Source organism: Phascolarctos cinereus, unplaced genomic scaffold (assembly GCF_003287225.1).
Source record: "Phascolarctos cinereus isolate Bilbo 61053 unplaced genomic scaffold, phaCin_HiC Scaffold_3;HRSCAF=262, whole genome shotgun sequence".
Classification (NCBI taxonomy): Eukaryota; Metazoa; Chordata; class Mammalia; order Diprotodontia; family Phascolarctidae; genus Phascolarctos; species Phascolarctos cinereus.
Window position 1 is genome coordinate 109,039,965 of NW_027555736.1, and position 27,658 is coordinate 109,067,622.

At 36.7% G+C, this 27,658-nt stretch overlaps 1 protein-coding gene across 4 annotated transcripts in view; it reads right to left on the reverse strand.

The window, feature by feature from the left end:
- BTRC (beta-transducin repeat containing E3 ubiquitin protein ligase) overlaps positions 1 to 27,658 on the reverse strand; it is a 193,904-nt gene that overhangs the window by 77,312 nt on the left and 88,934 nt on the right. For all 4 annotated transcript variants that reach the window (XM_020966967.2, XM_020966949.2, XM_020966957.2 and 1 more), the window contains 2 exons: positions 13,147 to 13,224; positions 3,662 to 3,751 (listed from right to left, as the gene is read on the reverse strand). In XM_020966967.2, coding sequence (XP_020822626.1) covers positions 3,662 to 3,751; positions 13,147 to 13,224 — 168 coding nt within the window. The remainder of the gene's footprint in view (positions 1 to 3,661; positions 3,752 to 13,146; positions 13,225 to 27,658) is intronic.

Below are 27,658 nucleotides of genomic sequence, written 5' to 3' on the forward strand. Positions count from 1 at the left end.
TACCAGGACCATTTTGCTTCAGCATAATCTGAATTTAAACAGCTTGTTTCCTGCGGATATAATTTTGGAAATAAATAAAACAAGTCTTCTATCAAAATCTGGAGTGAGTGGAAAGGAACATCACATTTTTCTGTCTCAGTCAGTTGCAAACAGATTATCAGACTAAGAAAAAAACCCTTACAAACCATTGCTGAAGGTTTATCTCAAACTCATAAAGAGGCAGAGAATTCTGTACTGAGGCCAGAAATCCAGGCAAGACATGTGACAACTAAATTCAATCTGTTTTGTGTATATATGTTTAGGTAGGGTAAGGCAAAGCCAGAAACTAAAATTTTCAGCAATATTTTGCTAAAATGGCTTAAATGACAATTTTAACAAAGAAATTTGTAGTTTTCATTTTTCTTTACTGATAAAATAATCATGAAGGTTGACACACTAGATATGCTGCAATTATGGATTTTAAAGACTAAAGTGACAGTTAATAATGGCTACCTAATTAAAGCCACAATAATTTCAGCACTCATCTTATGTACCAAAATAAATACTGCCTTCATGAACTATAATGCTGTAATTAGTAAAAGGGAAAGGTTTCGTAGCAAGGAAAAAAATTTCACTGTCCCCAAATCCAATTGGGAACAAAGTTTTACTAATGAAAATAAGTCTACCCCCTTTCTGAGTTTTAAATCTTTTCTTAGGTTACACCTTCACCGTCTTTGATATCAAAGATATCATTGTTAGTTTGAAGTGACATTTATGATCTGCTTCAGTTTCTTCCTATTTTAACTAGACAAGAAGACTCTTCTCAAAAGTTGATTGGAAAGGTAAGATGTCAGTAAAGTAACCTTAGATGTAACATTCTACAACTTCACAGTGATATAATAGTACTGTTGCTAAAGGCATTAATGATAGATTCTGCACCGAAACAAATTTGTAGCTTCTATATATGTATATCTTAAACAAAAAAGGAAGGCTGAAGTATTCAACAAGGGTTTTGAGACATGTTTAAGGCAACAATGCTGTTCACATCACAGCTGAGCTGGTCTGAACTAGTTTTTGTGATAAAAATGGCTAACACCAGGATAATGAAGGTACTGTATGAGTAACTGATGGAAGAGTCAAGACAGCAAAGTAAAGTAGCTTAAGAAACATATTTAAGGCACATTGGAACACAATTTGAATCAATGTTAATATCCAGACCAAGTTAACAATAGCAGAAATATCAATGGCAGCAGATCATATGACAAAATAGCTGCAGACTAGAAAATAGTGTCTGTATAACAGTCCTGCAATGGGGGAAAACCATCTTTTTTTCAAAGATTATGCTACTGCTAATGTAACTAGGATTGATAACACTGATCTCTTCAGCTACATCTATTCTACACTAGCTCTTCCAAAGTAACATGAGACACCATGTAAATAAAATGAGGAAATGTTTTCAAGATTCCTGTACTCTTTGAACTCTTTATAAAGAAGAAGTTGGTTCTAACTACATACATTTGCTTGTCAAGAAACTCTTGGTAATTGCTTTAAACAGGGAACAATGAACCAGAATAGATGTTCAGGGCTAAGAAGAGATACAAGTAAGTTAGACAAGCACCAACAGAAAAAGGTTAAGAGATATAGACAGAAGAGGTCTGTGGAATCCAGAGCAAATATACTGGACCTAGTATGACTCTACTGAATTATCATCTGGTCAGCACTAAGAACTACATTTAAGTTTGAGCATTTAATGGAGGTAGCAAATGAGATTTATGGCAGGATAAGACTAAAATGGACAGGAAAGGGATGAGAAGGCCACCATCTGGGAGTGAGTCAGAATGCTGAGCATCGATGAGAAAACTTATTTCCACACCCAAGAGCCTAACAGAAATTATGCCATTGTACCAGATGCCAAAATATTTCTAACCATGCACCACTGAAGGAGAGGGTGGGAAAAAAACCACACTATACAGACACACACCAACATAACTAGCTAGCTTGGAGATCCTGGCTTAGAAAGTATGGAGTAAACAAAAGGAACAGATGCTCACTTGGCCGGCTCTCAATAAAACTCATTAAAATTGTCACCCTGTCCTTGGATCTGTGCTCACGCTAAGATTTTACCTTGTTTAGCCAGAAGTCACCCACTTGTGATGAGACCCTAAGTGCAACATAATCTAGAAATTAAAAACAAAACCCTCCTCAAACATAGCAACATACAACCAAATTGAGCAGGGAGTAGGGGGTGGGGTGCTACAGAATATAATTTTTTGGTTCTAAATAACTGATTGTGAATAAAAATATTTATAATTTATAAAAGTCATACATGTCCCACATTTTAAAAGAAATCATTCAGACATCTTGATATCTGAGAGAGCTAACTGCAAACCTTTAAGAGAGCTCTCTAACATTTTCCTTAAGCAGCCTTTAAGTTGCTAATCTGAATATAAATACTGGATCTTCATTTGGTAATCCTGCCCACAGACTTCTGGATAATTTGAAGAAATAGTATCAGTAAAAACAAACAAAATATCTCTGCTTTTGGATTTGGGAGCATAAGATTGCAACTACATGACATTAGTCCTATTTCTAATAATAATGGTGATACAGCTGAGGGCCTGGATATAAAATACAATAAAGTATTTAAAGTTGCAAGTGTTGTAACAGCAATAGATCCCTAAATGGCTATAAAGGCAATAATTTTACAGATATTCCATATTAAAAAGTCAGCTAAACAAACAAAAACACTAAAATATTGTTTCAATTTCTCAAAGAGCTATTTGAATTTACTTAACTCTGGAATATCCAACATAACCAAATTCAGGTCAAACAGCTGGCTAGAGGAAGGTTCTGAACACACCATGGACCACAATGTAAGCCTGAGTAGTAGTAGATAGAAAAACCTCAACTCTCTATAGTTTGTATCTAAGGATCACCTCAGTATCTATTCCAATGATAGCTCATACATATACACTTTAGAGCAATGGCTTTTAAAGTACAATTACGGCAGATAGGAAGAAACCTGCCATAAGAAAGTTTGAGTAAATGAATTTCAACAAAGGATGGGAACAGTAATTTCAGTTGCAAATAGATTCATGTAGAATTTTTAAAAACTATCATGTATGACATAACTATTCTAATTTACACAGTAGAAAGAAGTAGCTTACATGCATGGTTAAACATGCTTTGCATACCCAAAGCATCAAATACAGTGTTCTTCCAGCAGGTGCTCGACAAATAGTAATAGATGGTGAGTTAATGCTTATCATTTCTTCTAGCTCAGGTTTCATTCTCCCTATAAATATATGCTTCAATTATTCATGTATTAAACCTTAAACTGAATTGTAAAAATGACAGTATATGTTATTTTACCCACCTTGGCCACACCTTAATTTTGTGATTATTGAGAACTATCCAGGCAACAAATGAGAGTTCATCTTAAACAAATCTTGACATAAATCCCTTGCAACAGATTCCATTGCAGTTGAAGCACTGGAAAACCCAATTTCTTGTCCCTAATTTGCTGCAACTCATCATATAACAACATGACAGAGAAATGATGTTCACTTGTATCATTTCTAAAATCGGCAATCCTAAAGTAACTTTTGTTTACAGCCACACTGGATGAAAATAATTCTCCTGGGTAGCAACTGGCACACTACTGATTTTCAATATTACTTACTTTGGCCACACAATTTTCAGTCTTCATAGCAGTACTTGCTAGACATACAGTTTCTTGGTTTAAGCAGAGTCTGGCACAGCTATTGTAAGTCTGTGAAAAGATTTTTTTAAAAAAGTTTCAATACAGAAACACTACTCACCTTATAAATCTGCACATTTTGGTATAGGAGAAATAATTCTATAAATTCTGCATTTACTTTATATCCCACATACAACGAACCATTACTTGTACCTGTAAATCACAATTATTAGTCAGGATCAAGAATTAATGGAGGTATATGTTGAGGACACTTTTTTTGAAAGTTTCAGAGGAAACTGCTAAAAATCCTACTTTGATGGAGTTGTGAGCTCAATGATATGGGCAATTTATCCAACTATATTTCAACCCATGCATGCATTTTCATCCTTGACAATACTGGTCTATGACGAAATCCTGCAATCTGTTCCATCTCTAGATGTATGATCCCATGATCCTCCAAAATGGTCCATCCAACATACTGAAGAATTTCCCCTAACAGTGACATTGCATGGATACAAATAGAGAATATGAATTGTCCACTGATTATCCCTATGATCAGTCCATTTCTTTTTCAGCTCTTCTCTTTGATGATATATTTTGTGTTGCTTCTCCTTCACAACCTTCACTAATAAAGGGCAGCATGGTTCAGTAGAAACGGTACCAGCTCTGGAATGAGAGGAACTGGGTTCAAATTCAACCTCTGATGCTTATCCGTGTGACTGTGGGCAAGTCATTTAACCTCTCTGAGCCTTAGTTTCCCCATATGCAAAATAAAGAGGCTTGCTAGATAGACTCTGAGGTCCCTTCTATGTTCTACATCTATGACCCTAAAATATAATTTTGCAGACCAGAGGGGTGAAATTTAATCTCAAAATTCCACCAGATTAAAATGTAACCAGGAAACCATTTAATAAAATAAATAAAAATACAACAAGGATAATGCTAATCTGTGGTTTTCTTAAGTCAATATGCAGCCCACAGAGATCCCTTTCTCTCTGAGTTTGATACCATTGTTGTAGCCTACAAGCTCTCCTACCACAAGGTATCCCTTATACTTATGCCAAAATCATGTAAGATTCTTTGAAAGATGTAACAAAAACTTTATTGGCTAGTTATTATCAACTGAGGCAGAAAATTAGAGGGACATATTCTTGCCAAAGATGTCTGGTGCTATCTTGGAGACTGTTCAGCACATAGTCTAATGGAAGAAGGATTCCTCATAGATAGTGAGGTCTTCCAAATACTCCTCTTTGTAGATGCCATTTTGTTGACTGCACCAAGTTCTAGAAGACTATAGTGTTCCTAAGTAAGCAAGGTACATAACCATCAAGAGTTCAGTCTAACTGCCAAACAGGAGACACCAAGGGGATGAAGAATGCATATTGTCCAGACTGAGATATAAATTTGAATGAAGTTTGTTTATCAGACTGTAGCTCTCAGCTAGACATTGCAGATGGACAACAAACAGAAACCTGAACTGAATAGGAAGAGAGTAGGTTGAATTGCTTCTGGGAAATTACGTAGTGCTTTTAATAACCCCAAGCTTCTCTGCAAAACAAAGAACCATCTTTTTAATTCTTCCATTAATCTTGAATTTGTAAGTTATAAAAATTCTAATTCACAATCTTTTCTTTGGGCTTTATTAAATACAGAGCAACTCCTACCCTGGACAGATGCACAATGTGTTGATTTCTATCTAAGGCAGCGTGGTATGGTAGAAGAACATCAGACAGGGACTTGGGAGAAACCTGGGGATGGAGCCTCCTCCTACCACTGACTGCATGATCATGATAGAGTTATAATAGCCCCTCTGTACCTTAGTTTCTTCATCTGTGAAACAGGGCTGATAATGCCAACAGTACCTACTTTTCAGGGTTGATGAAGGGATCAAATGAGATACTGTGTGTAAAGTGCTTTTTGCAAGCCTTAAAGTGCTATGTAAATGCCAGTTGTTATTATTATCCCATCTTCTTTTTAAAAGCCAAGGCATAAAATGAGGGAGAAGTAAGCTTATGGTTCAGGGAAACAAGAAAATATTTATAACAAACTTTAATATTACTCCTGAGAAAAAGATAAACAGGTCATGGAATCTTCCAAGTGATAATACGATGTATGTTAAGGCTCCAATTTTGTTAGAAAAGGATAAGATCCAAATTAAGATGGGGCAAAGAAAATAATCTGATAGGTTAATTTTAGTCCCTAATGAATATATCAGTATATTAAAACCAGTAGTTAAGCATGACTGGTGTTGTTGCTCAGGATATACATCATAACTGCAGTATGGCAAATGAAGATGAAGATGAAACATTAATACCATGTGGCAAGTTTGCATGTTAGTTATTACAACTCTGGCCGATGCCAGAACAGTTCTATTGTATCTGAAGATGATGTGAATGATAGAATTATTTTTGTGTTTAAAATAATGATAGAAATGAAGAAGAAACTCAGATAACTCCTCTTATAGCTCACATTAAAGTTGAGGAGATTTTTTCTTTTATATTAATTCATTTTCTCAGCAATTAGATAAGGAAAGCTCTCGGGAAGAGAGAAGGTATATACGGGAAGACAGAAGGCATGTATACTATGCCATCATCATCAAGCTTATTTTCGATTTAGCCAAGTTAATATTTTCTGAATTTACTCACCTAAGATATCAATCCAATTGTTTTATTAAACATACAATTTTAACATTAAAATGTGGTTATTGCACAATAAATATTTTAAAAGTTCTAACAGAGTGCATTTAAACACTTACGTTTTGTGCTCAGGGTTCAATATTTCTTTTGCAACTGTTCACACAACAAACATTTACTGCATCATAAAAAATACAAACCACAAAGATCCCTGGATTGTTTTAAGGCATCTGAGAGGTCATTAACACTTTGGAAAGAACTGAAATTGAAATTTAAGTCTTAGCAAGCAGTAAGTTGTTAAAGGCTATTTTGTTTTCCTCCAAAATTACTACTTTTTAGAAAGGAAACAGTGCAGCTTGAACACTGAACAGAATCAGGATTCCTTTCTTTTGCATGTGGGGGCTTTACCAAAGTGAAGATAGAGGCAAATTACTTGACTACTTTACCCCTATTTGTTCCTTCTGTAAAACGGGGTGTACTACTCCTGTCTGTTCATAAGAATCAATGAGTTAAAACTTGTGAAAGCCCTTTGATCTCAGTAGAGAAAAGGGGGTAAATAAATTCAGCGACTCACTATTACAACAACACTTCTAAGGTGAAACGCAAATCAGTCAATACTCAAAATAGCTGCAGGCAACATAGGTTTCTGCACTATTGCAATGTTTGAAAAGGTGGCTTCATTTCTGAACCAGAGGCAGAGAATTCTGTGTCGGAGTGGTTTAATAAGATTTTATATTGCATATAAAGCACGCAAGCATAAACTGGTGAGATGCCTGCTTGCTGAAAACTACCTTCTCTGTGAAAGCAGGCTGTAATTCTGAACAAGTTTTCAATTTTCCCACTGCTGCTAGGGTAAAACATTTTAAAGAGTTTAATTTTTTACAATGGATTCAATGACATAGGATTATCTAACAAAGTAATGGCTAATCAATAGAAGGTTTAGTTGTCAGGTGAAACATATAACACACTAAAAGGGATTGATTGCCAGACTTCTCCTTATTTACTAGGAGGTATATATTTAAAATGACACAAACTTGTTACTAGGCTGCATTCTTTTACCCTTGCAAAGAGCTGCTTCAGAAGTCTGTTAAGCAACCCTATAGCAAAACAAGATACAGTATAATGAAAATGGGTGAGAGATAAGGGTGAGGGAACCTTACAGATATATGATAGCATCCAATTATGTGAAGAGCAAGAATGTGATGTAGAAAAAGCAAGTGCACAAAGCAACATCTTAGGCAAGCAGGAACTGGTCTTTAAAAGTACCACAGATGCTACAGAATCTAGTTCAATGAATGCAGAGCTGTAGTTGATCTCATTTTGTATTGCTTTTAGGGTAGATTCTTTTAGGACTTCTGTAGCTAGGCACAACAGTCTTTAAAAAAAATGCTGTGTCCAGATTAAGTGTTGAGTACAAAACAGAATTAAGTCCATATGGATTTTGACAAGCATAAATGCTATTTCCTTTATAATTTATACACAGTAGCTCAAGCTTCTGTATGAAAATATACTTTTTATGGTCATTGCAACCCAGGAGTTCAATAATATTTTTCCCTACTAAGTCTGTGATTACACAATTTATCAAAGAATGGTTACACTGAAATAAAAATAAACAAAAATACCAACCCCCTATATAGTCTTCCTTCCTCCAAGTAATTTTAAGAAAACTGGTTTATTAAATTGCTTCTTTTTGAAGAGTTTTTGTAGCTAAGCACAAATTGCCAGCAATGTTTTTTTTAAGTTATTAGACTCTAAAGAATACAGCAGAAGCGGGAAGTTATATAAACAAATCACTTCATCAGACTTGGGAAGATCACTTTTGTCTCACTTAAGAGACCTGCATTAATTACCTTTAAGGTCTTTTACATGGACTATTTAAAATAAATGCAATTTATTTATTTATTTCAAATGAGGTGCTTTTGCGAAAGTATTAAATAATGTCTACAAATACAAAAGCATTTTTATAAATAGGTAATTAAAATAGATGACTAAAATTAAGTCAAGCTGCAAAACATTACCCAGAATGCATTGTGGGTTTTTTTAATAAACATTTCAGGCATTTTTTCCCCCTATCGGAAGCCCAATGCACTCTAGGAAAAAAAAACTCCAAGTTTTTAAAGAAAAAAAGATATATAATGAAATAATGCCAAAATCCAAACTAAAGTATTTACAGGAGAGTCCCTTAAGCATAGTTTGTCATATTGCAATTACACCTTGCTTAGTGCCAAGCCAAAGTCCTTAATATTACCACTAGAGGGAGAAAGTGCTTTAACACAAGGCAATGGTAGATAGGATAGGGAATGGGTTTTTCTTGAGCAATTATCATAACAAAGCTCCCTTGGCTGTGTGTACCTTCTAATTACTCAACACAATTAAAATGACTAACCTAAAACAAATAGGAAAAAAATCTTCCTGCCTGATATCAAAGACTTCATTAAATTCTTGGAGTTTTTTTCATCAATCAAATCAGAAAGAAGGGAATGCTATCATATCCAAACACTACAGCTATTAAATGAAGTAAATGCTGCTAGATATTTTTTTTTTAAAGGAAGAACTGGATTTCTTGCAAAAAAGAAATGTTGTGGTATTTACCCATCTGGATGCTGCTTGAAAACAAATTGTCCTCCAAAGAGCAGAAATACAGTATGTTTTCTTTCAGTTCACTGGCTTATGAATTTGACTTTTTTTGTTGTTGTTTTGCTAATACACACTATAATGTCATTTTGTGTGCTGGTGATGTGCTACTTTTTCCTCTTACTCATCCAACTGTGTAAAGAAGCTATGCCCACTGCACTGCCATGCTTATACTGGGCTATTTAAACTCATGTAACTTGCTTGTTGCTGCTTCTATGGAGTCATTCCAAGATATTGGTTACTTGGAACAACCCAGGATTTAAACATTTTAATGGGGGTGGAGAAGAGCAGGGAAAACGACTACTTGCTGTTTCTAAGAGGTTTAAATCCTTCCTTTTATAAGGTCCTGTCATTAACAGAAGATGACAACCAAGTCATTTTTCTTTCTGCTGACAATTGTGACATTTTTCCAGCAGCGTGCAAGGTGTTGAAAACCTGGCAGCTGTTACCTCCCGGGATGAAGCTACTTTTTTATCCTCCCTTGACAGTTTAACTCAGTGGGTCAGCACCTTTAAAGACTGCAAAGTATCCTTGAAGAGGATGGAGGCTTGAATTACTGCTCCCTCCCTAATCAATGTAAACCCTCACTGCAGGTGAACTCTCCCTCTATAGAGGTGCACGGGGGAGGAAAATGTAATGCCCTGAGCCAGATGGTTTTTATCTTGTTTTTAAAGAATAAAGGAACTAGCTAACAAGGGGGACAGCTACTTTGTTAGCATCTTGGCCTCTCTCATGGCTTTGCACCCCCAGGGTTCCAGCCATACAAGAGAAAGAATACAGAAAAACGTAAACACTTAAAGAAATATAACTAGAGGGCTGGCATCATGCTGCTTTCAAAGAGTTTAGAGAACTCTGATGAATGCTTTATTTATCACTGCCCACGTTCTCAGGATGGTAAGTGGACACATACACAAAGGGCAGGGGGGTATAGGAAGGATTAGACAGTGGTCACAATTTACTCAATTACAGAGAAAGGCTTAGGCTGACAGATCTTATTAGCACTAATACAGAAGCAAGAGAAGAACTAGCATACCGTAAGACCGTATTTTCATAAGGTAACTCGTACTTTAATATATTCCTCCCCAGGCTTTTTTCCTGTTTGTAGACAGGACAGAAAACTAAGAAAGTAGTAGATACATTTTCATGACTTAATACCTTAAAGGTGAAAAGTAGAAAAAAACCTTTGGTCACTTCATATGTGAGTCAAATTGTAATCCATATTTTTAGAATCAAAAGGAAAGGTGAAGTTTATAAAAGTGAAAGAACATTAACTTTCCCCTAAAAGGGTATGTTGCTTCTCTTTCCTGTTGCCCTTATTCCCTGCTGTTAGAAATGAAACAAGAGAAATCAGGCAGACAAAATGACCTGTCTGGATAAAAAAGGCAGTAGTGTCTCTGGGCTACTACTTTCAGTATTCAAATACTTTTCTAAGCTACTCTCACAGCGATAATGGCCTTTTCTCAAGGATCTTAAAAGATTTCAAATAATCTTTGAAAACTGTAAGTTTAGTTTAAAATGGTATAGTGTTACAGTGTAACTATGCTCATATACTGCAAAAGAGAAAGATAAAACTTTCTAAAAATACAGAAGAGGTTCTTGAAATCCTACCAGAATGCTCTGGATCAACAATACCAAGTTAGGGGGCTGACCTGAAGTACAGCTTACACGATTCAAATCCTGCTTACACAGTACTAGCCCACAAGGCACCTTTGACACATCTTTCCCCAACAGAGCTTGTCTGCTGAACAAACCAATAACAGCAAATGGCACTTCATTATTACTCCATTCAACAGAGGGAAGGGGGAGTTTAAACAACCTGCACTATTCCTTATCTTTAAAAACAAAACAAAACCACAAAAGTGGGGTAATCAAGTTCAGGGCAGTCTTGGACAGCTGCCCTGTGACCTGCTTATGTTGACCCCTGCTATTCATCACTCATCCCTAAGATTGGGAGGGCAAGCTCCTAGGGAGTGACCACCACAAAAGACAGCTACAAGCCAACAGTAATCTGGTTGAAGCAAAAAACCAGATGGCACTGCAATAAATTTACAAATCTACATTCATGGAGCTGTTAAACACCCAGGAGCTAAAAGGCTCTGAGAGCCCCAGGAGGATCTCTTACTTTCCTATTTCTAAAGGCCATTTCTCTTTAGGAGAACACTGAGTTCATGCTCTTCATAAAGAGAATAGAGATAAAAACCCTTGACAAAGGAAGGAGGAGGGAAAAGCGTCATGACCTAATTAATCTCTAGTGCTTGGATCTCGACACTGAGTGATAGGTATTAGAAAAGTCATTTAGAGAGAGGGTGGGCAAGGAAGTTGTTGAATTAAATGGAGGGAGGAGGGAAAAGCTGCTAAAAAAAGAGTACAGAAAAAAATTCAATCCCTTTCAAATACTGCATACAACACAACTTGCAACTGTAAAATAATTCAATAACTCACACATTTATTTTTTAAATGAATCAGATTAGTCCCATGTGTGACCTGCTGGTCCATCTGTATGTGCTGGACTTAATGGGTACAATTTTCTCTTTTGCTTCAGTTTGAAGTCTGAGAGAGATAAATTTAGTTTAATTTTCAACAGATCAGCCTATCCATTTTCCAAATGGACCATCTGGACCAGCCTATTAAAATTAATTTATAACTTTGCAGAGTGAAAATTCGTTTGTTAGCTTAAATAAAGTTGCCAAAACTTTTTTTCTCATGTCATTGTTAACTGACAGTTGTTTCTGTATAATAGTTACAGTGTTCCCACCTCTAATTTTATCTAACTCAATAAAGTATTTCTATTCAGATGTATAGGTTAAATAGCTTTTCACCTTCAAGTGACCAAGTTACAATATATCTCAATATTACTGATACTTAATTAAAACAAACAAATAACTCTCCCCAAAATCTACTAAAATGAACAAACTCCATCAAGGCAATTTATTTACAAAATGGAACGCAGTACTTACTGAAAAAGAATTAAATCCACTGTAGAAAAAAATAAAGATACAATGGACTTTAAGTCTATATTCCTGAAATTAATATTGTATGTATATATGTGTATGTTTGTATCTATATGTAGAGATATTGATATGTAAACTAGAGCCCAGAACAGTGCCATGACACTATATAAATTGAAATTGCTGTTGCTGAGGATTATATAATTTGTTTATCAAATCTGGCAGACCCAAAATGAAACTGACCTCTTTTTAGTTATGAATGGAGAGAGAGAGAGAGAGAGAGAGAGAGAGAGAGAGAGAGAGAGAGAGAGAGAGAGAGAGAGAGAGACTTATTCAGAAAGACAGAGACATATAGAAAGAGACAGACTGAAAGATACAAGACAGCTATTGACGCTGTTGGTCCCCTTGAAAACCATCTTCAATGGAAGTGCTACAAAATAAAAATGAGGTTCACCATCCAGGTGGGTAGGAATCTAAGTTAAGATCACAGAAACTATGGCTTTTGGAAGCAATTTATTTGCACATTCATTTGGTACCAAGGAAAGATGGTAGAAAACAGTAGTAACAGAGAAATAAGCATTTCTTTCCACCTTTGGGACACTCTCATGACCATACTGACTTTCTCTGTTGTTTACAGAATTTCTTAATTCTGTAAAAAATGGCACCACAAAACTAAACCTTCACAGGTAGAATGTGTACATCTTTGAAGCAAACTGGAAAAGATATGGAGAATCAATGACATCCCAACACATACACACAACTAATTCTGTCTCTCTCTTTCTGTCTGTCTCTGTTCTGTCTATCTGGGAAAAATGAGATGGAAAGGAGAAAAAGCACCACCATAACTAAAATGAAGTTAGTTTCCACTTTAGGTCTGTCAGGCTTGATAAACAAATTACATAAATGACTTTCCTTTATAATTAAGCCAAATATTGACCATGCCCAATGAAAAAATCAAGTTGTTTTTCCTGCACAAGGAATCTTACCTTCATTATGATTTCATCATATGTAAGAAATTGACTGTCATGTATTCGTTCACCCACAGATATTGTGAAGTGATTTTTTTTAAAGACTAGAAATTTATATATCTATATATATCTACATACAGATACGTAAAGCCAGTCTAAATTCTAAGAATTCAAACTCCAGAGCAGAGAATGGAAAGTTGAGGATTGTTGTTTGTTTTGTTTTGCTATTGCAGTGTGTGTGTGTGTGTGTGTGTGTGTGTGTGTGTATTTAAAGAATTTCATACCTGTCTAAGTGAATTCTTCTCTGGTATTATCTTCCTAGGGGGCTCGTCATTATTACAGTCTTCTCTCTCTGAGGAATTCTGTGAAAGAAAGTAAGCTTTAATTCAGTTCTCATCATCTCCAACATTATTCTGTGGGAGGAAATTGAATATCAAAAAACTATCATTTTGCAAGCTAAAACATTATATATCTGTGTGCTTAATTATATGTATGTATACATGTGCATATATATGTGCACATATGCATACACACAAGTATAACCCAATACATGCAGGGACATATACAGATATTATTAAAAACACATGTATATGTTGTGGGGGGCTTTTTTTGGGGGGGACGGGTTGCTTCACAGATGTTTTAGGCACTGCACAGAGACCAATGCATATGATAGGCCAGGCTTATCTCCCTCTAAACCAGCAGGTAACTAGATACAAATAGGTACAAGTCTAGGCCTATTTGAGGACCATCTAAAGTATGATCAAAATATTCTCTATATTCTGTTTCAAATGAGTGATTTTCAACTATGCTAGATGATAAGTATGGTTAAAAAAAAGTCACTGGCAATTTTAATAGTTGGCTTTATATATTTTTCTAAGTCTGGGTCTCAGCAGAGCAGGGATTAGGAAGAGGCAAAATAAGAAACCAGCCAACTAGACACTGGTGGTGGGAGCTGGTGAGGGTATTTTTGAATATTATTTTATGAGAGGTACTTTAAAAAAAAAGATACTTTTAATGTAAGAAAATTCAGCTTTCCATGGCATAGAGATATTTATTTTGTGAAAAGTCAAGTCTCCAGTGTCAAGACCCCTATGTTACAAGCAGGGTTCAATGTCTCCAAAGGATAGCAACTCACCCAAGTCATACTGATGCCTTGTTCTGGGTCTCTTGGGCCCTCAAAACTTTCTTAGCTCTTTTCCCTATCTTTCCTAGAGGACTTATGTCAGAAAGCCAATATTAATTAAATAATTAATTCGTCAATTCAAATATGAGTAGGATTGATTTCTAAACACTGTTGGCCTCTGTCATTACCAAACAAAAGGAAAACAAAGGGATTTCATATACTTAGAAAGAAAACATAACTAAATAAAATTTCCTTTAAAGCAAAGTTTGTAAGTAACAACAGTTATACTAAATTATTCAAGCTAAGTAAGTTTTGTAAATTAGAAAACAAGTAAAATTCCAATAATTTTAGCATCTACATTTATAACACTAAAATTCAAACTATTCCTGTTTTGAGACAGTATCATTTCTTTAATTCTAACTGGAAACTATTTTGTTTCCAGAACTGAAAACTAATTGTAATTGTTAAGTCTCTATGAAAGTTTTCATATAAGTTTCAAATCAAGCATCTACCCTTATTCTATAGCAGGGGTTCTTAACTTTTTTCGTGTCATGGACCCCTTGCTCAAACTGCTGTTTTGAAATACATAAAATAAAATACACAGGATCACAAAACCCCCCCATGTATAAATAGTTACAGTTGTTTTAAAAACAAGGTCATATATCCTAAGTTAAGAGCCCTTATTTGAAGAGTATTTGAGTCCTTAAGGTTGATATAAATTGGACATGGTTCTCTACAACAGCTCTAGAGATCCAGTGCTCCTTTTGGGTAGATACAAAAACTCCTTTACCTTACTTTGAAGTTAACTTCATGATATTTTAAATTTATGATGTCCTCAGTAAGATGATGGCTCTTAAAAATGTTAGAATTAGAAAAAGAAAAAAAAAACATATCATAAGCACTGGAAAGGAAACTAAGAACTTTCGAGATTTTTGTTTTCTCCATACAAAGTGAAGGAATGATTAGTGACTACTTTTTTTTTAAAAATATGAGGCAATTGGGGTTAAGTGACTTGCCCAGAGTCACACAGCTAGTGAGCATTATGTGTCTGAGACCAGATTTGAAATCAGGTCCTCCTGACTCCAGGGCCTGCACTCTATCCACTGCGCCACCTAGCTGCTGCTAGCGACTACTTTTAAAAGGATAATACAGATTGCTTGCTCCTTGTAGAGTGCTAAATGAAAAAACTATCCACAAATTATAGGAGTGTATACAAAGGGAAAAGTCAAGTTCAGACCTATATCATTTATGAATTTATCTTTAGAAAAAAATGCAGTTCAATTTTTAAAAATTCTAGTAAACTAATTTACACAATAAAATTTTTTGCTAATATCTGTAGCATCTAATTTATAAGCAATTATTTCCAAACCCACAAGCTGTTCTACAATCATTTTTGATCAGGTAATTCAAACTTAGTTAAATGAATACCAAGTCTTGTAATTACAAATTAATAAAATTTTGGTGTATTGAATACTTGTAAAATCCTGTAACAACAAACTGAAATGGCAAGGTGCTTTGTTTTAGAGAAATTCAGTTATAATAAAAACACTGTTACAAAGCTCTAGGTGCTCAAGATAAAAAAAAATTTATGCCAAGCTTTTCTACACTATATGAAAAGCAACATTCTGAATCAAACAGGAACAAGTGGGAGATGTCATTCGTGTGTGTGTGTGTGTGTGTGTGTGTGTGTGTGTGTGTGTGTGTGTAAAAACTATTTTCTTCCTACAAGTTTCTAACATTTCATACACTGTGTTGTTTGATTTTGGTGGATGGGCATTAGTTCCTGTCATGAAAAACTGGAAGGTTATCTGACGTATAAAGGGTAACAAGAAAACAGGAAAACTGAAGGGACAGCTCAACTAATCCCCTCTACCAGCAATGCAAAGAACATACAAGTACTTTTTGTATAAAGATTTATAATAAGAAGGGGTCAGAGAAAATGATGTTAGAGTAAATTATTTATAATCAAACACTCTTCCTATGGGTCACCCAACAATACATAAAAATAACATGAAAAATAATGATCTGTAATGCTATTTGACATAGTAAGATTTTATTCTTGCTTTTTATAGTGGGCCAAAGTTGGTTATTTCTAAGCCAAAATGCCAAATGGACACAAAAGTTGACAGCTCATTTTGTGGCACTTCCCCCAAATAACTGTACTATTTTATCTCACTTCAGTGAAACTGGGGCAGCCTTCTGGAATGGCTCTGGACTCTCCCCACTCTTACCCCTCCCCATTTTCTGGTGGCAAAGAAACAGCAACAAAGCATTGCAGACATAAAAGCTGAAAAGCCAAAAATTGCAGGTTATGAGAGAAAGCCAGTCAATTCCCCTCTAAGAAGGAAAGGAGTCCTCAAATGGGTTTGCTAATGTCTCCATTACCAAAAGAAGGCCAGGCTTCTCACACAAAAGCAGAGAAATGTGGGGGGAAAAGAGGACACTGAAGAAACAAGAAATGAAAAAAGTGGAGAAAATAAGAAAGAAAAGACAGATGGAAATCGGCAATGGTAGCAATAATTGGTTGCAATGGGGGTGGCAAGCAATAGATATTCTGATAGCAGAGGAGAAATAAGCCAGTGATGAAGAAACAAAAGTCAGACTAGCTTTGCAATTTGGTAGGGCAAACAACAACTTACAGAGAAGTACTGTAGCCTTTGAAGGAATGGGACATCTCTTAGTGTATGTGGAACATATATAGTCACCTATATTTCAATACCGCCAACTCTGAAATATGTAGACTATCTTTCATGTATTGGCATGAACCAAATAGCCACCTGTAATTGACCTTGAAAGCACCAACTACCTACAAAAAGCCACTCAAGCCACATCTAAAAAGCCACACCTCCAATGTTTCTCCATGCATCCCTCTGGAAGTATGACAGCTAACACACATCAGTTAATTTATAGGAGATGTGAGGGAAAACAAAGGATTTGTCTTTCATTTGAATCTATGGCACATCACAGTAACTGATTTTTGAAATTATGACCCTCAGTCAAGAAAAGACTAAATTATACTCTATTTAGGAAGGTAAACATATACACAGTGCATTTTAGAAAGATTTCAATAAAAGAATCAAAATTTAAAATCCTAGCAATTAAAGTGAAGTAAAAATCTCTATAGTAAACTATGCTAGAGTAGTTCTGTGGGAATTCTAAAATAGTAGCTTACTTCAGTAATTTAAATATCTGGTTTCACTAGTGCAAATATTCTCTCCACTGATGCAGATCACACACAACTCTTCAACAACTTAAGAGATGGTGTTACAAGAATTGTACATCAGGTAAAGGTAAAAGGCATCAGTTACAAACAAACAAAAAAAGAGTACCTGTGGCCGAAAAATCTTACAGCCAACAGTGATTGGCTGCTCTGACCTGACCTAGCCTGTTCTCAGAAGAGAGACAGAAAGCCACCACCAGGCTCATCCTCAGTTTTTCCAGGCTGGTTTGACTTCCTAGAGCTTGTACTCTGATATAAGAAACCAGGATCACCTCCAAACTATATTTGAGATACCAAGGTAACATTTTAGGACTTAATCACAGTTAAAAACTTTCTGGAGGAAAAACTAATATAACTAGCTATACCTTTCATAAAATAATGCTCTTTTGTTAATCCACTTACTTTCTTGTTCAATAGTATTAATAAACCTGGCAAAGGTGCAGAACCAAACATTTCAATTACAACTTTGGAGTCAACTTCAGACTTTTAATTTGTTCAGGGCTATAATAATGTTAGCATTGTAGTTGAAGTTTGAGAAGTCAAGGGGAAACACATACCATTTGTGGGAATACAATACAACATCAGATCTTAAGACTGCATTTTGAAATGTTTCCTGTGTAGCAAGAACTTGGTACTAACGTTTGTTCAATGAATGACAGAAGGCAAGGAAGGAGGAATGTTGAATAAAAGAAGAGCTGGACTAAGGGTTCAGGAGACAAATCAAAATCATTTCAAAATCAACATGTACAAAACTCCTCTTCCTTTCTCTCCCAATTTCCCTGTCACTCATCAATGCTGCCAACCATTTCCCCAGTCACTCAGCCTTGAAAGCTTGAGATAATTTCTGACTCATTCTTCTTCTTCACTAGTGAAATTTGTTAAGTTATCAGAATCTATCAATTTTCCTTCAAAATCTCTCTCATATCTATCCATCCTTCCCTATATCTATAATCCCACTGTTACTACTCTCCTATTTCAAAACTATCAACACCTTTTGCCTGGATTATTGTGAAAGCTAGTCTCCCTAACTTGACGCCTTGCCCCACCTCTCTTTCCCACCAATTACCTGCTTAAAAGTGCCAAATCAATACTTCCTTAAATATCATTATCATTCTGATACTCATCTGCTCAAAAACTTTCAATGGTTCCATTTCCTACTATATACAATATAAGCCACTCTGGTTGGTTTAAAGGCCATCCATAATCGATGTGACTTTATTTTCCACCACTATTCAATTTAGAAACTCTGCTCTAGTCAGGCACTCAATAAAATGTTTGCTGAGTTCCTTCCTAATTGTCTCTTCAGGCATTCCCGTTAGGTGGAATGCCCTCCTATCTTTCTATTTCCTCAATCAAAATCCTACAGTCTTTCAAGGTACAAGCCAAGTTCTGTCTTCTCCATGAAACATTTCCTTATCTAGAACTCTAGTGCTCACAAATCTCCTCCTCTAAAGTGTGATGGCCCTTATAGACTATACCACACAATTTTGTATTTAACAGAACTGTTGTAGTCCACCCCCTACCTTCACATGAGAAGGCCCAATATGAATCTTTGTTAGATAACAATCCAAGAGAAATATAACAAAAGTTAATTTCATTGGACTTTCCATGAAATAGTCCAGGGGTCTTGTTAAGCTCTTATACTGTATATATTTTGATATGGTATTCTTAAGGAAAAAAAAAAGAAAGAAAAGAAACTTAAAAAAAACCCCTCAATCATTATCAAATAAAACAATCATTTCTATATACAAAATAGAATAGAAAGATTTGTATGTGAAATTGCAAATCTGTATTATGTAGAACCTACTTTTCCTTCTAAATATGTAATAAATTCAACAAAAGCTGTCCAGCTTGTCTGTGTTTCCTTTTGGTTTTCATTCTGTTCTCTTCCATGCATATTCTTTTCTTTTCTTTTCTTTTTTGGCTAGGCAATGGGGTTAAGTAATTTGCCCAGGGTCACACAGCTAGTAAGTGTTATGTGTCTGAGGCCCGATTTGAACTCAGGTCCTCCTGAATCCAGGGCCAGTGCTCTATCCACTGCGCCACCTAGCTGCCCCCTTTCATGCATTTTCAATATGGCATAGTATTCTGATCTTTGTTTCCACTGAAGGATTTTGCCTGGTATCTTGATTCCTGAGGTATATTCATATCAGTGATGTCTCAGGCTTAGTAGATTGGCACCATACTGTTATCCACTTAATGTCCCAAAATACTATCTTGTATTGTTCTTAACTTATTTTTATGACTATGTCCCCAAACAGACTTCAAGCTCCCTGAAGACACGGGTTGTCATTTTTTTCTATTATTCTAAAGAATTCAGCATATAGGATTATTAATCTAGAGCAGAAAGAGACAATTTATTCCAACTCCCTCATTTTACAAATAAGGAAACTGAGGCTTAGAGGAATTAAGTAACTTGCCCAAGATCACACAGGTAGTAAGCATCAGAGATATAATTTGAACCTAGGTTTTTTGATTCCAGAATTAGAATTATTTCTCTTATACCACATAGCTTCCTGGTAAAAAGAGAGGACAGGACATGTCAGAAGTGGGATTGAAACCTATGCTTCCCTGCACAGATGAAAACATCCTAGAAGAAGGAAAAACAAGCTTGAGATTGGTGCCTTAGACCTCTCAGCTCTCCTGACATCAGTGATTCTGCCATCCTGCTCAATAAATCCTCTAGTCCATACTCCACACTGATACCAAAGAGATTTTCATTAAGCACAGGCCTGACCATGTTGCTCCCCTTCTCAAATTCTAGTGGCTCCCTATTGTCTCTAGAATAAACTATAAAGTATGTAGTTTTGAAAGTCCTTCACCCCTTGACCCCAAACTTGCATATTACTCTCCTCCTGTGCGCTACAATTCTGCCAAGCTGATTTTCTCTGTTTCTCACATTACACTTCATCTCCAGTCTTAGCACCTTTGCATTGGACCACCACAGGTCCAGAACGTGCTCAGAATCTCCCTCTTCCTTTAAGACACAGGAAGTTTTTTCTCATTCCCATACATGCCATTGTCCCCCCTCACAAACTACCTTATATTTCTTCTATTTTACTACTTTTTATTCATTTGTATCCATTTGCTTTATACTTATTCTGAATAACTGATGGATGTTTTCTCTCCCATTAGAAGGCAACCTCTATGAATTTGTATCTCTAGCACTGAGCAGCTCATCACTGGATCCTTAATACATGCTTGCTGATTGACTGGTTGGTTGGTTGATAAGACAATGCAATCATTTCACTACTTAGCTAGTACATGGATAAATAAATCCATAACTGAAAGTCCATCAGTTCTTCCATCAAAGAATCTACCCCAAATTCAGGAGGAAAACAAATCCACCTTTGGCCACTAGGAGGAGACAGTTCTCTTCAGCGTAACTTGACAGTAATCAGAACACTTGATGGTTTAGGATTGTAGCCACATTCCATAAGGTCTACTGAATACGTTATCTAATATGTTCAGTTCTCTACAAGCAGGCTTCCCTGTGTATTTTTTTTCTTAAACATTTAAAAATATTTCTTTAACCACAGCATAGAAAGGATATTCAGAAAAAGTGCAGTATTGGCTCATCTGGGCACAACCTCTCTTCCTCTACATTTACCACGGTGGATATCTGGTCAGAATTGTGGCAAACCAAAGGAGTTTCCAATTGCTCTTGTACTGGCTTTTGTAGTTAGGCAACCAGGAAGTTGTACCAACAGCTTGAACCTTAGTCCTCTGACTAAGTCCTGAAGACTATTTCATCATCTTTCAGGAAAAAAATAACCTGTGTGACAAAGACCTTCATACATGCTGCTTCTACCACAAATGGCTTTTCCTCCATTCATGATCTTTCTGCTACATCTGATCTCACACACACACACACACACACACACACACACCCTACCTTCTCTCCCTCCCACCCCAAAGGCCACTCCCATCCCCAACTGAGAACACAAGAAAAACTAATTCCATTACAAACATGTATAGCCAACCAAAACAATTTTCTAGATTGGCTATGTCCAAAAATATATTTGCCTCATTCTGTACGCTGAGCCCTTCACCGCTCTATTAGGAGGTGGGTTGCATGTTTCATCATCAGTCCTCTGGAATCCTGGTTGGTTATTACGTTACTAAGTGTTCAGCACAACAGTATTCTATCTCATTTATATATACCATAACATTCATCAATTCCCCATTTATGGACATTCTCTCTCTCTTCTTTCTATTTCCTTGTTGAGTGAAAATGCATTTTTGTACATAACTGTGCGTGTGTGTGTGTGTGTGTGTATTCTTCCTTCTTTTGACCAGTTTGGATGAACGTGAAGTTCAAGTGTTAGCTATTTCTGCCACCTTCTCCTTGTTTGGATAGATGTCTACTTGTGCATCCTAGTTATGTGAAGTAATTTCCCCCAACCTTCCTTTCTTTTCTGTCTCAATATATTCTCTCCCTCTCTTTCCATTCTTAAGATCATCAAGACATAACAGAACCACTTCCAAGCCTTGCCTAATTAGATTCCCTCTTTGACCCCTGCTGATGATGTTGAGGACACATGTATTATCTCCTCATACGTGAATATAAGCAATTTATCCTTGTTTAGTCATTTATCATTTTTCATTCATGTTTACCTTTTTAAAGGTTTCCCTTCATCCCTATATTTGAACTTCAGAGTTTCTAATTTCATCAGGAATGTTTGAAAGTTCTCTATGTCATTAAAAATGTATTTTTTCCCCTTTGGCATATACTCAGTTTTGCTGGGTAAGTTATCCTTGGCTGTGACTCAATATATTTCCTTTGCTTTACAGAAAACTGTATTCTAAGTTCTCCAGTCCTTTAAAGTGGTGGCCGTTATATCACGTGTGAGGCTAGCTATGGCTCCTTGGTACTTGGATTCTTTCTTTCTGCCTGCTCTTCTTTGGCCTGGAATCTCAGGGTGCTGGCTATGATTTTCCAGGGAGTTTCCATTTTGAGGTTTCTTTCAGGAGAGGAGAGGAGGATTCTTTCTATTTCTACTTTGCCCTTTGATTCTAAGAGATCTGGGCAATTTTCTTTTAAGATTTCTTGAAATATGATGTTTGTGCTCTTTTTTTGGTGGAAGGGTCATGACATTGAGGTAGTCCAATGACTCTTAATTTTTTTCTCCTCAATCTGTTTTCCAGGTCAGTTTTTACTATGAGGCACCTCATACTTTCTTCTATTTTTTTTAGCCTTTTGATTTTGTTTGACTACTTCTTGTTCCTTATGGGAATCATTGGTTCTATTTGGTCCATCCTAATTTTCAGTGAGTTTGTTCCTTGGGCAAGGTTTTGTACCTGTGGTGACAAGCTGTTAAGTCCCTTTCCAGGTCTTTCTTTCATGGCTCTCACTTCTTTTCCAATTTTTCCCCCAATTATACTCATTTCATTTATAAAAACATTTTAAAATTATTTTTTTAAACTCTTGCTTCATATCTTCCAGGAATTCTAGTTGATTTTGTGCTCAATCTGTGTTTTGCTCTAATGTTTTCCTTGTAGATGTTTTGGAGTTATTTATTCTCTTCTTCCATGTTTATATCTTAAGCTTCTTTACCACCATAATTGCTCTTCATGGTTTATTTTTTGTTTGATTATTCATTCTTCCAGCCTATTTCTTGACTTTGGATTTAATGTTAGGGCTGGGCTCTGTGGCACTTCTAAAGGAAGGTCTGGGGTGGTTTTATTGCTGCTTTCTTGGGGTACTGAACATTGTATTATTCTAGGATCTCAGACAGGCTGGGGATGTACAAGCTTTCAGTGCTCCCAAAATGGCCTGATCCAGAGCAAAGTTTGTCCTTTGGCTCTCAAATCTGCAAGTTCCTGACCTGGGTTTGGATCTGAGCAAGAATAGACTGCTATTTGGATTCAGCCCTTATCACCCAGCTAGAAAGCTCTGTTGGTTCAGAGTGGCAGAACTGCATGCTCCTCTGGTCTAGGGTTCTTGCACTGGCTATTCCACTGAAGGCTGAGATAGAAGCTAAAAATGAGATTCTGCTTTGTGTATAGTGTCTGAACCATACTGCTACTGCTGGCTTCTAAATTTCCACCTAGAATCTCCCTACCTGGAAAGCCAACACTGTGTGCAGGTCCCCTTTTCAATCTGCCCTGGATCTATAACCTAGGAATGAGTAGTGGGTGACAAAGCTGCCAAATTCCACCTGTCTCCTTAGCAGTTCCCTAGCATGGGTCTCAGACCTCATCTCGAGCTGATGTACAGCCTCTTCTTGGGTGCTGGAGTGCTCCATGTGCAGTGTGCTTCTGGCCTAAATCAGTCCTCTACAGACCTCCCTGTCTGACTCACTATGCCAAGCTGGGCTGGACAAATGACTCACTGTGACTCTTTCTGGATTTACCCATCAGGATTTGGTCTGGTGCATTTTCTAAAGTTTGGAGTAATACTTGGAAGAGAGTTCACTGCACTGCCCTACCACTCAGCCATCTTGGTTCCAACCTCTTCCTTGTTTTTCCTTGGACCATTCTAAATATGATAGAAAGGTAAATTAAATTGACCCAGTTACGTGGAGAGATTCTTTTATCCTACTTTGATTCTTCATTGCACACACAGCAGCTGCTCCAAAACTTATTTTTCTCAAGCCTTTATATCATCATGTACATAAGTGGGAAAATATCATCCATGCTCTACCTCAAAGGCCCTCTACATCATCCCCCATTCTCTTATCCTTTGCTCTAGGATTCTGAATAACAAATGAGTCTTCTTTTATCACAGGCCAGCCCTCTGGACCCCATACCTTCCTTTTCAGTTTCTGTGGGGGCTTGACTCTCCAATCACTGTCATTCTTTCTCTCATCTTCAATCTCTCTTTATCAGCTGGTTCTTTCCCTGCCACCTACAAACGTGCCCAAGATTCCCACATCTTAAAACAAAAACAAAAATAAAACCTTACTTAATCCTGCCTTTCCCCTTAATTATCATCTATACACTTCCTCCTTCTTACAGCCAAAGTCTTAAAAGAAGCCACCTATTTTAACCATTTGACATCTTACTTCCAACCTTGCTGGCTTCACCCTCTATTGAAACTGCTCTCTCCAATGTTACCAAAGATGTCTTAATTAATAAATTTCATAGCCTTTTCTCAGTTCTTGTCCTTCTTGACTTCTCTTCAAATACTAGTGCTACTATTTCTTCTCTCCTTAGTTCTGATGACATTTCTTTCTTCTCCTTTTCTTCCAGTTTGACTATTATTTTCCTTGGTGGATCTTTGCTTCTGTTTCATCCCTAAATAGTGAGTGTCCCCCAAGGCTCCATCGTAGGCCCTCTTCTCTAGCTATATTTTCGTGCTTGGTAAGCTCACTAACTTTTTTTTCTCTACTGCCAATTTTTTTTTATTAATTAATTTATTTTTAGTTTTCAACATTCATTTCCATAAGCTTTTGAGTTTTAAATTTTCTCCCCTTCCCTTCCTGCCTCCTCCCCAAGATGGCATGCAATCTGATATAGGCCCCATATATTCATTCCTATTAAACATATTTTCACATTAGTCATGTTGTAAAGAAGAATTAGAACCAATAGGAGGAACTACCAGAAAGAGGACACAAACAAACAAACAAAAAAAAATCAGAAGGAAAAAAAATAAACAGTATGCTTCGTTCTGCATTCAGACTCCATAGTTGTTTCTCTGGATGTGGTTAGCATTTTCCATCATGAGACTTTTGGAGATGTCTTAGATTCTTGTATTGCTGAAAAGAGCTAAGTCTATCAAAGTTAGTCATCGAACAATGTGGCTGTTGCTGTGTGCAACGTTGCCTGGTTCTGCTCATTTCACTCAGCATCAGTTCATATAAGTATTTCCAGGTTTTTATGAAGTCTGCCTGCTCATCATTTCTTATAACACAATAAAGTATTCCATTACATTCATATACCACAACTTGTTCAGCCATTCTCCAATTGATGGGCATCCCCTCGATTTCCAATTCTTTGCCACCACAGAAAGAGCTTCTATAAATATTTTTGTACATATGGGTTCTTTTAACATTTTATGATCTCTCTGGGATATAGCCCTAGAAATGGTATTGCTGGGTCAAAAGGTATGCACATTTTTATAGCCCTTCGGGCATAGTTCCAAATTGCTCTCTAAAATGGTTGGATCAGTTCACAGCTCCACCAACAATGTGGCAGTGTTCCAATTTTCCCACAACTTCTCCAACATTTGCCATTTTCCTGTTTTGTCGTGTTAACCAATCTGATAGGTGTGAAGTGGTACCTCAGAGTCATTTTGATTTGCATTTCTCTAATCAATAGTGATTTAGAGCATTTTTTCATATGACTATAGATAAGCTCATTAACTTTTGTGAGTTCAATTATGATCTCTCTGCAATTTATTCTCCAATTGGCATGCATAATCCTAATCTTGGAGTTCTAACTCCAAATCATCACTGGATATCTCTACCTTTATGTCTCATAGACATTTCAAATTGAACATTCTAAAACAGAGCTTTTGTTGAGAGTACCATCATCCCCCCAATCACCAATGCTTGAAACTTCAGTGTCTTCTACTTGTCACTCACACCTTTTGCACATCCATTTTCAAGTCTTGCTATTTCTTCCTTCACAACCTCTCTCATACATATCCCCATTTTTCTACTCACACAGTCATCTTCTTAGTTCAGACCCTTATCACCTACCTCTCTTCTGGACTGTTGTAATAACTTTCTTGTTTGTCTCCCTCCTTTCCAAACCTTCCTCCATTCAGCTGCCAAAGTGATTTTCCTAAAGCATAGGCCTAATGTCACCCATCAATCAACTCCAATGGCTCCCTATTATCTCCAGGACTAAATATAAAATAATTAGGCCTTCAAAAACCTTGTACAATCTGATCCTTTCTACTGAGTTTCTAGTTTTCTTATACTTTCCTCTCCTTCATATAACTACACCAGTCTTCTTGCTGTTCCTCACACAGCACTCCATTTCCTGACTACCTGCTGTCCCCTATACCTGGAATGCTCTCCCTTCTCTCCTCTACCTTCTGGTTTCCTTAGCTTTCTTGAGATTCAGCTCATATCTCATCTTCTATGGGAAGCCTTTCCCAGTGCTCTCACATTGTTATTAGTACCTATCCTCTGAGATTACTTTCTGTTAACACTGTGTACATCCTATATGTACAAAGTTATTTACATGTTATCTCCCCCAAATGTGCACTCCCTGAGGGCAGGACTGTGTTTCTGCCTTTCTTTGTATCCTACAGCTTTAATACAGTAAGTGCATAATAAATTCTTATTTATTATCCTTCTTAAACTATCCCTCCTTCAAACTTCATTATTTCTGTTGAAGGTACCATTTTCAGTCACCAAAATAGCAACCTTATAGTGATCCTCAACTCACTCAATCAGTGAGCATTTATTAAGCACCTACTATGTGTCAGACATTGTGCTAAGCACTGGGAAAACAAAAAAAGGGAAAAGACAGTCCCTATCTAATCCCAATCTAATGGTGGAGACAACAAGCATATAAATATATACAAAGCAAGCTATATGGGGGGCAGGGAATGAAGGAAGGCACTCCAATTAAGAAGAGTTGGGGAAGACTTCTAGTAAAAGAAGGGATTTTAATTGGACGTAAGAGAAGCTAGGGAGGTCAGCAGGCAAAGTGGAGGAGGGATAGCTTTCCAGGCAAGGGAGACAGCCAGAGAAAATGCCGGGAGCTAAAAAAAATATGGAGTGCCTCCTAAGTGGACAGCCAGGAGACCATTGTCTTCCCCACCTGCCCCTCAACATCCAATCAGTTGCTAAGTCAACTCTATCCCTACAACATTTCTAACATCCATTCCTTTGTCCTCCTTACCTCTTGCCTAGATTACTGTTATAGTCTTCTAACAGGACTCCTAGCTTTCAGTTTCTCCCTTTTCAAAACTGTCCTCTGTACAGTTGTCAAAAAAAAGTCTAGGTCTGACTATGTTACTCAAGAATTTTGGAAGCTCCCTATTGACAATAGGATAAAATACAAACTCCTTTGCTTAGCATTTAAAGTTCTTCACAATCTCTACATACTTTAAGATCCAGTAACAATGGCCTCCTTGCTGTTCCTTCCACTAGCCACTCTATCTCCTGACCCAGGGCACTTTCAATAGCTGTCTTCTGTTCCTGAAATGTTCTCCCTCCTCATCTCTGCCTTCTGGATTTCCTGGCTTCCTTCAAGTCTCAATTAAAATCTCACCTTCTACAAGATGACTTTCCTGTGTTCGTCCCCCTCCCCCCACATTCTCTCTCTCTCAAATACACACACACACACACACACACACATACACACATCTATAACTTGTTTGTATATAGTTTCTTGAGGGTGGGGACTGTTCTTATTTTTGTGTCCCTGCTGCTTAACACAAGTGCCTGGCACACAGTAGGCACTTCATACATGCTTGCTGATTTGCTTGACTATCTGATTTCAGTTTACTTTTACTGTTCCCCTTCATGCACTCTCCCTTCTAAAGAAACAG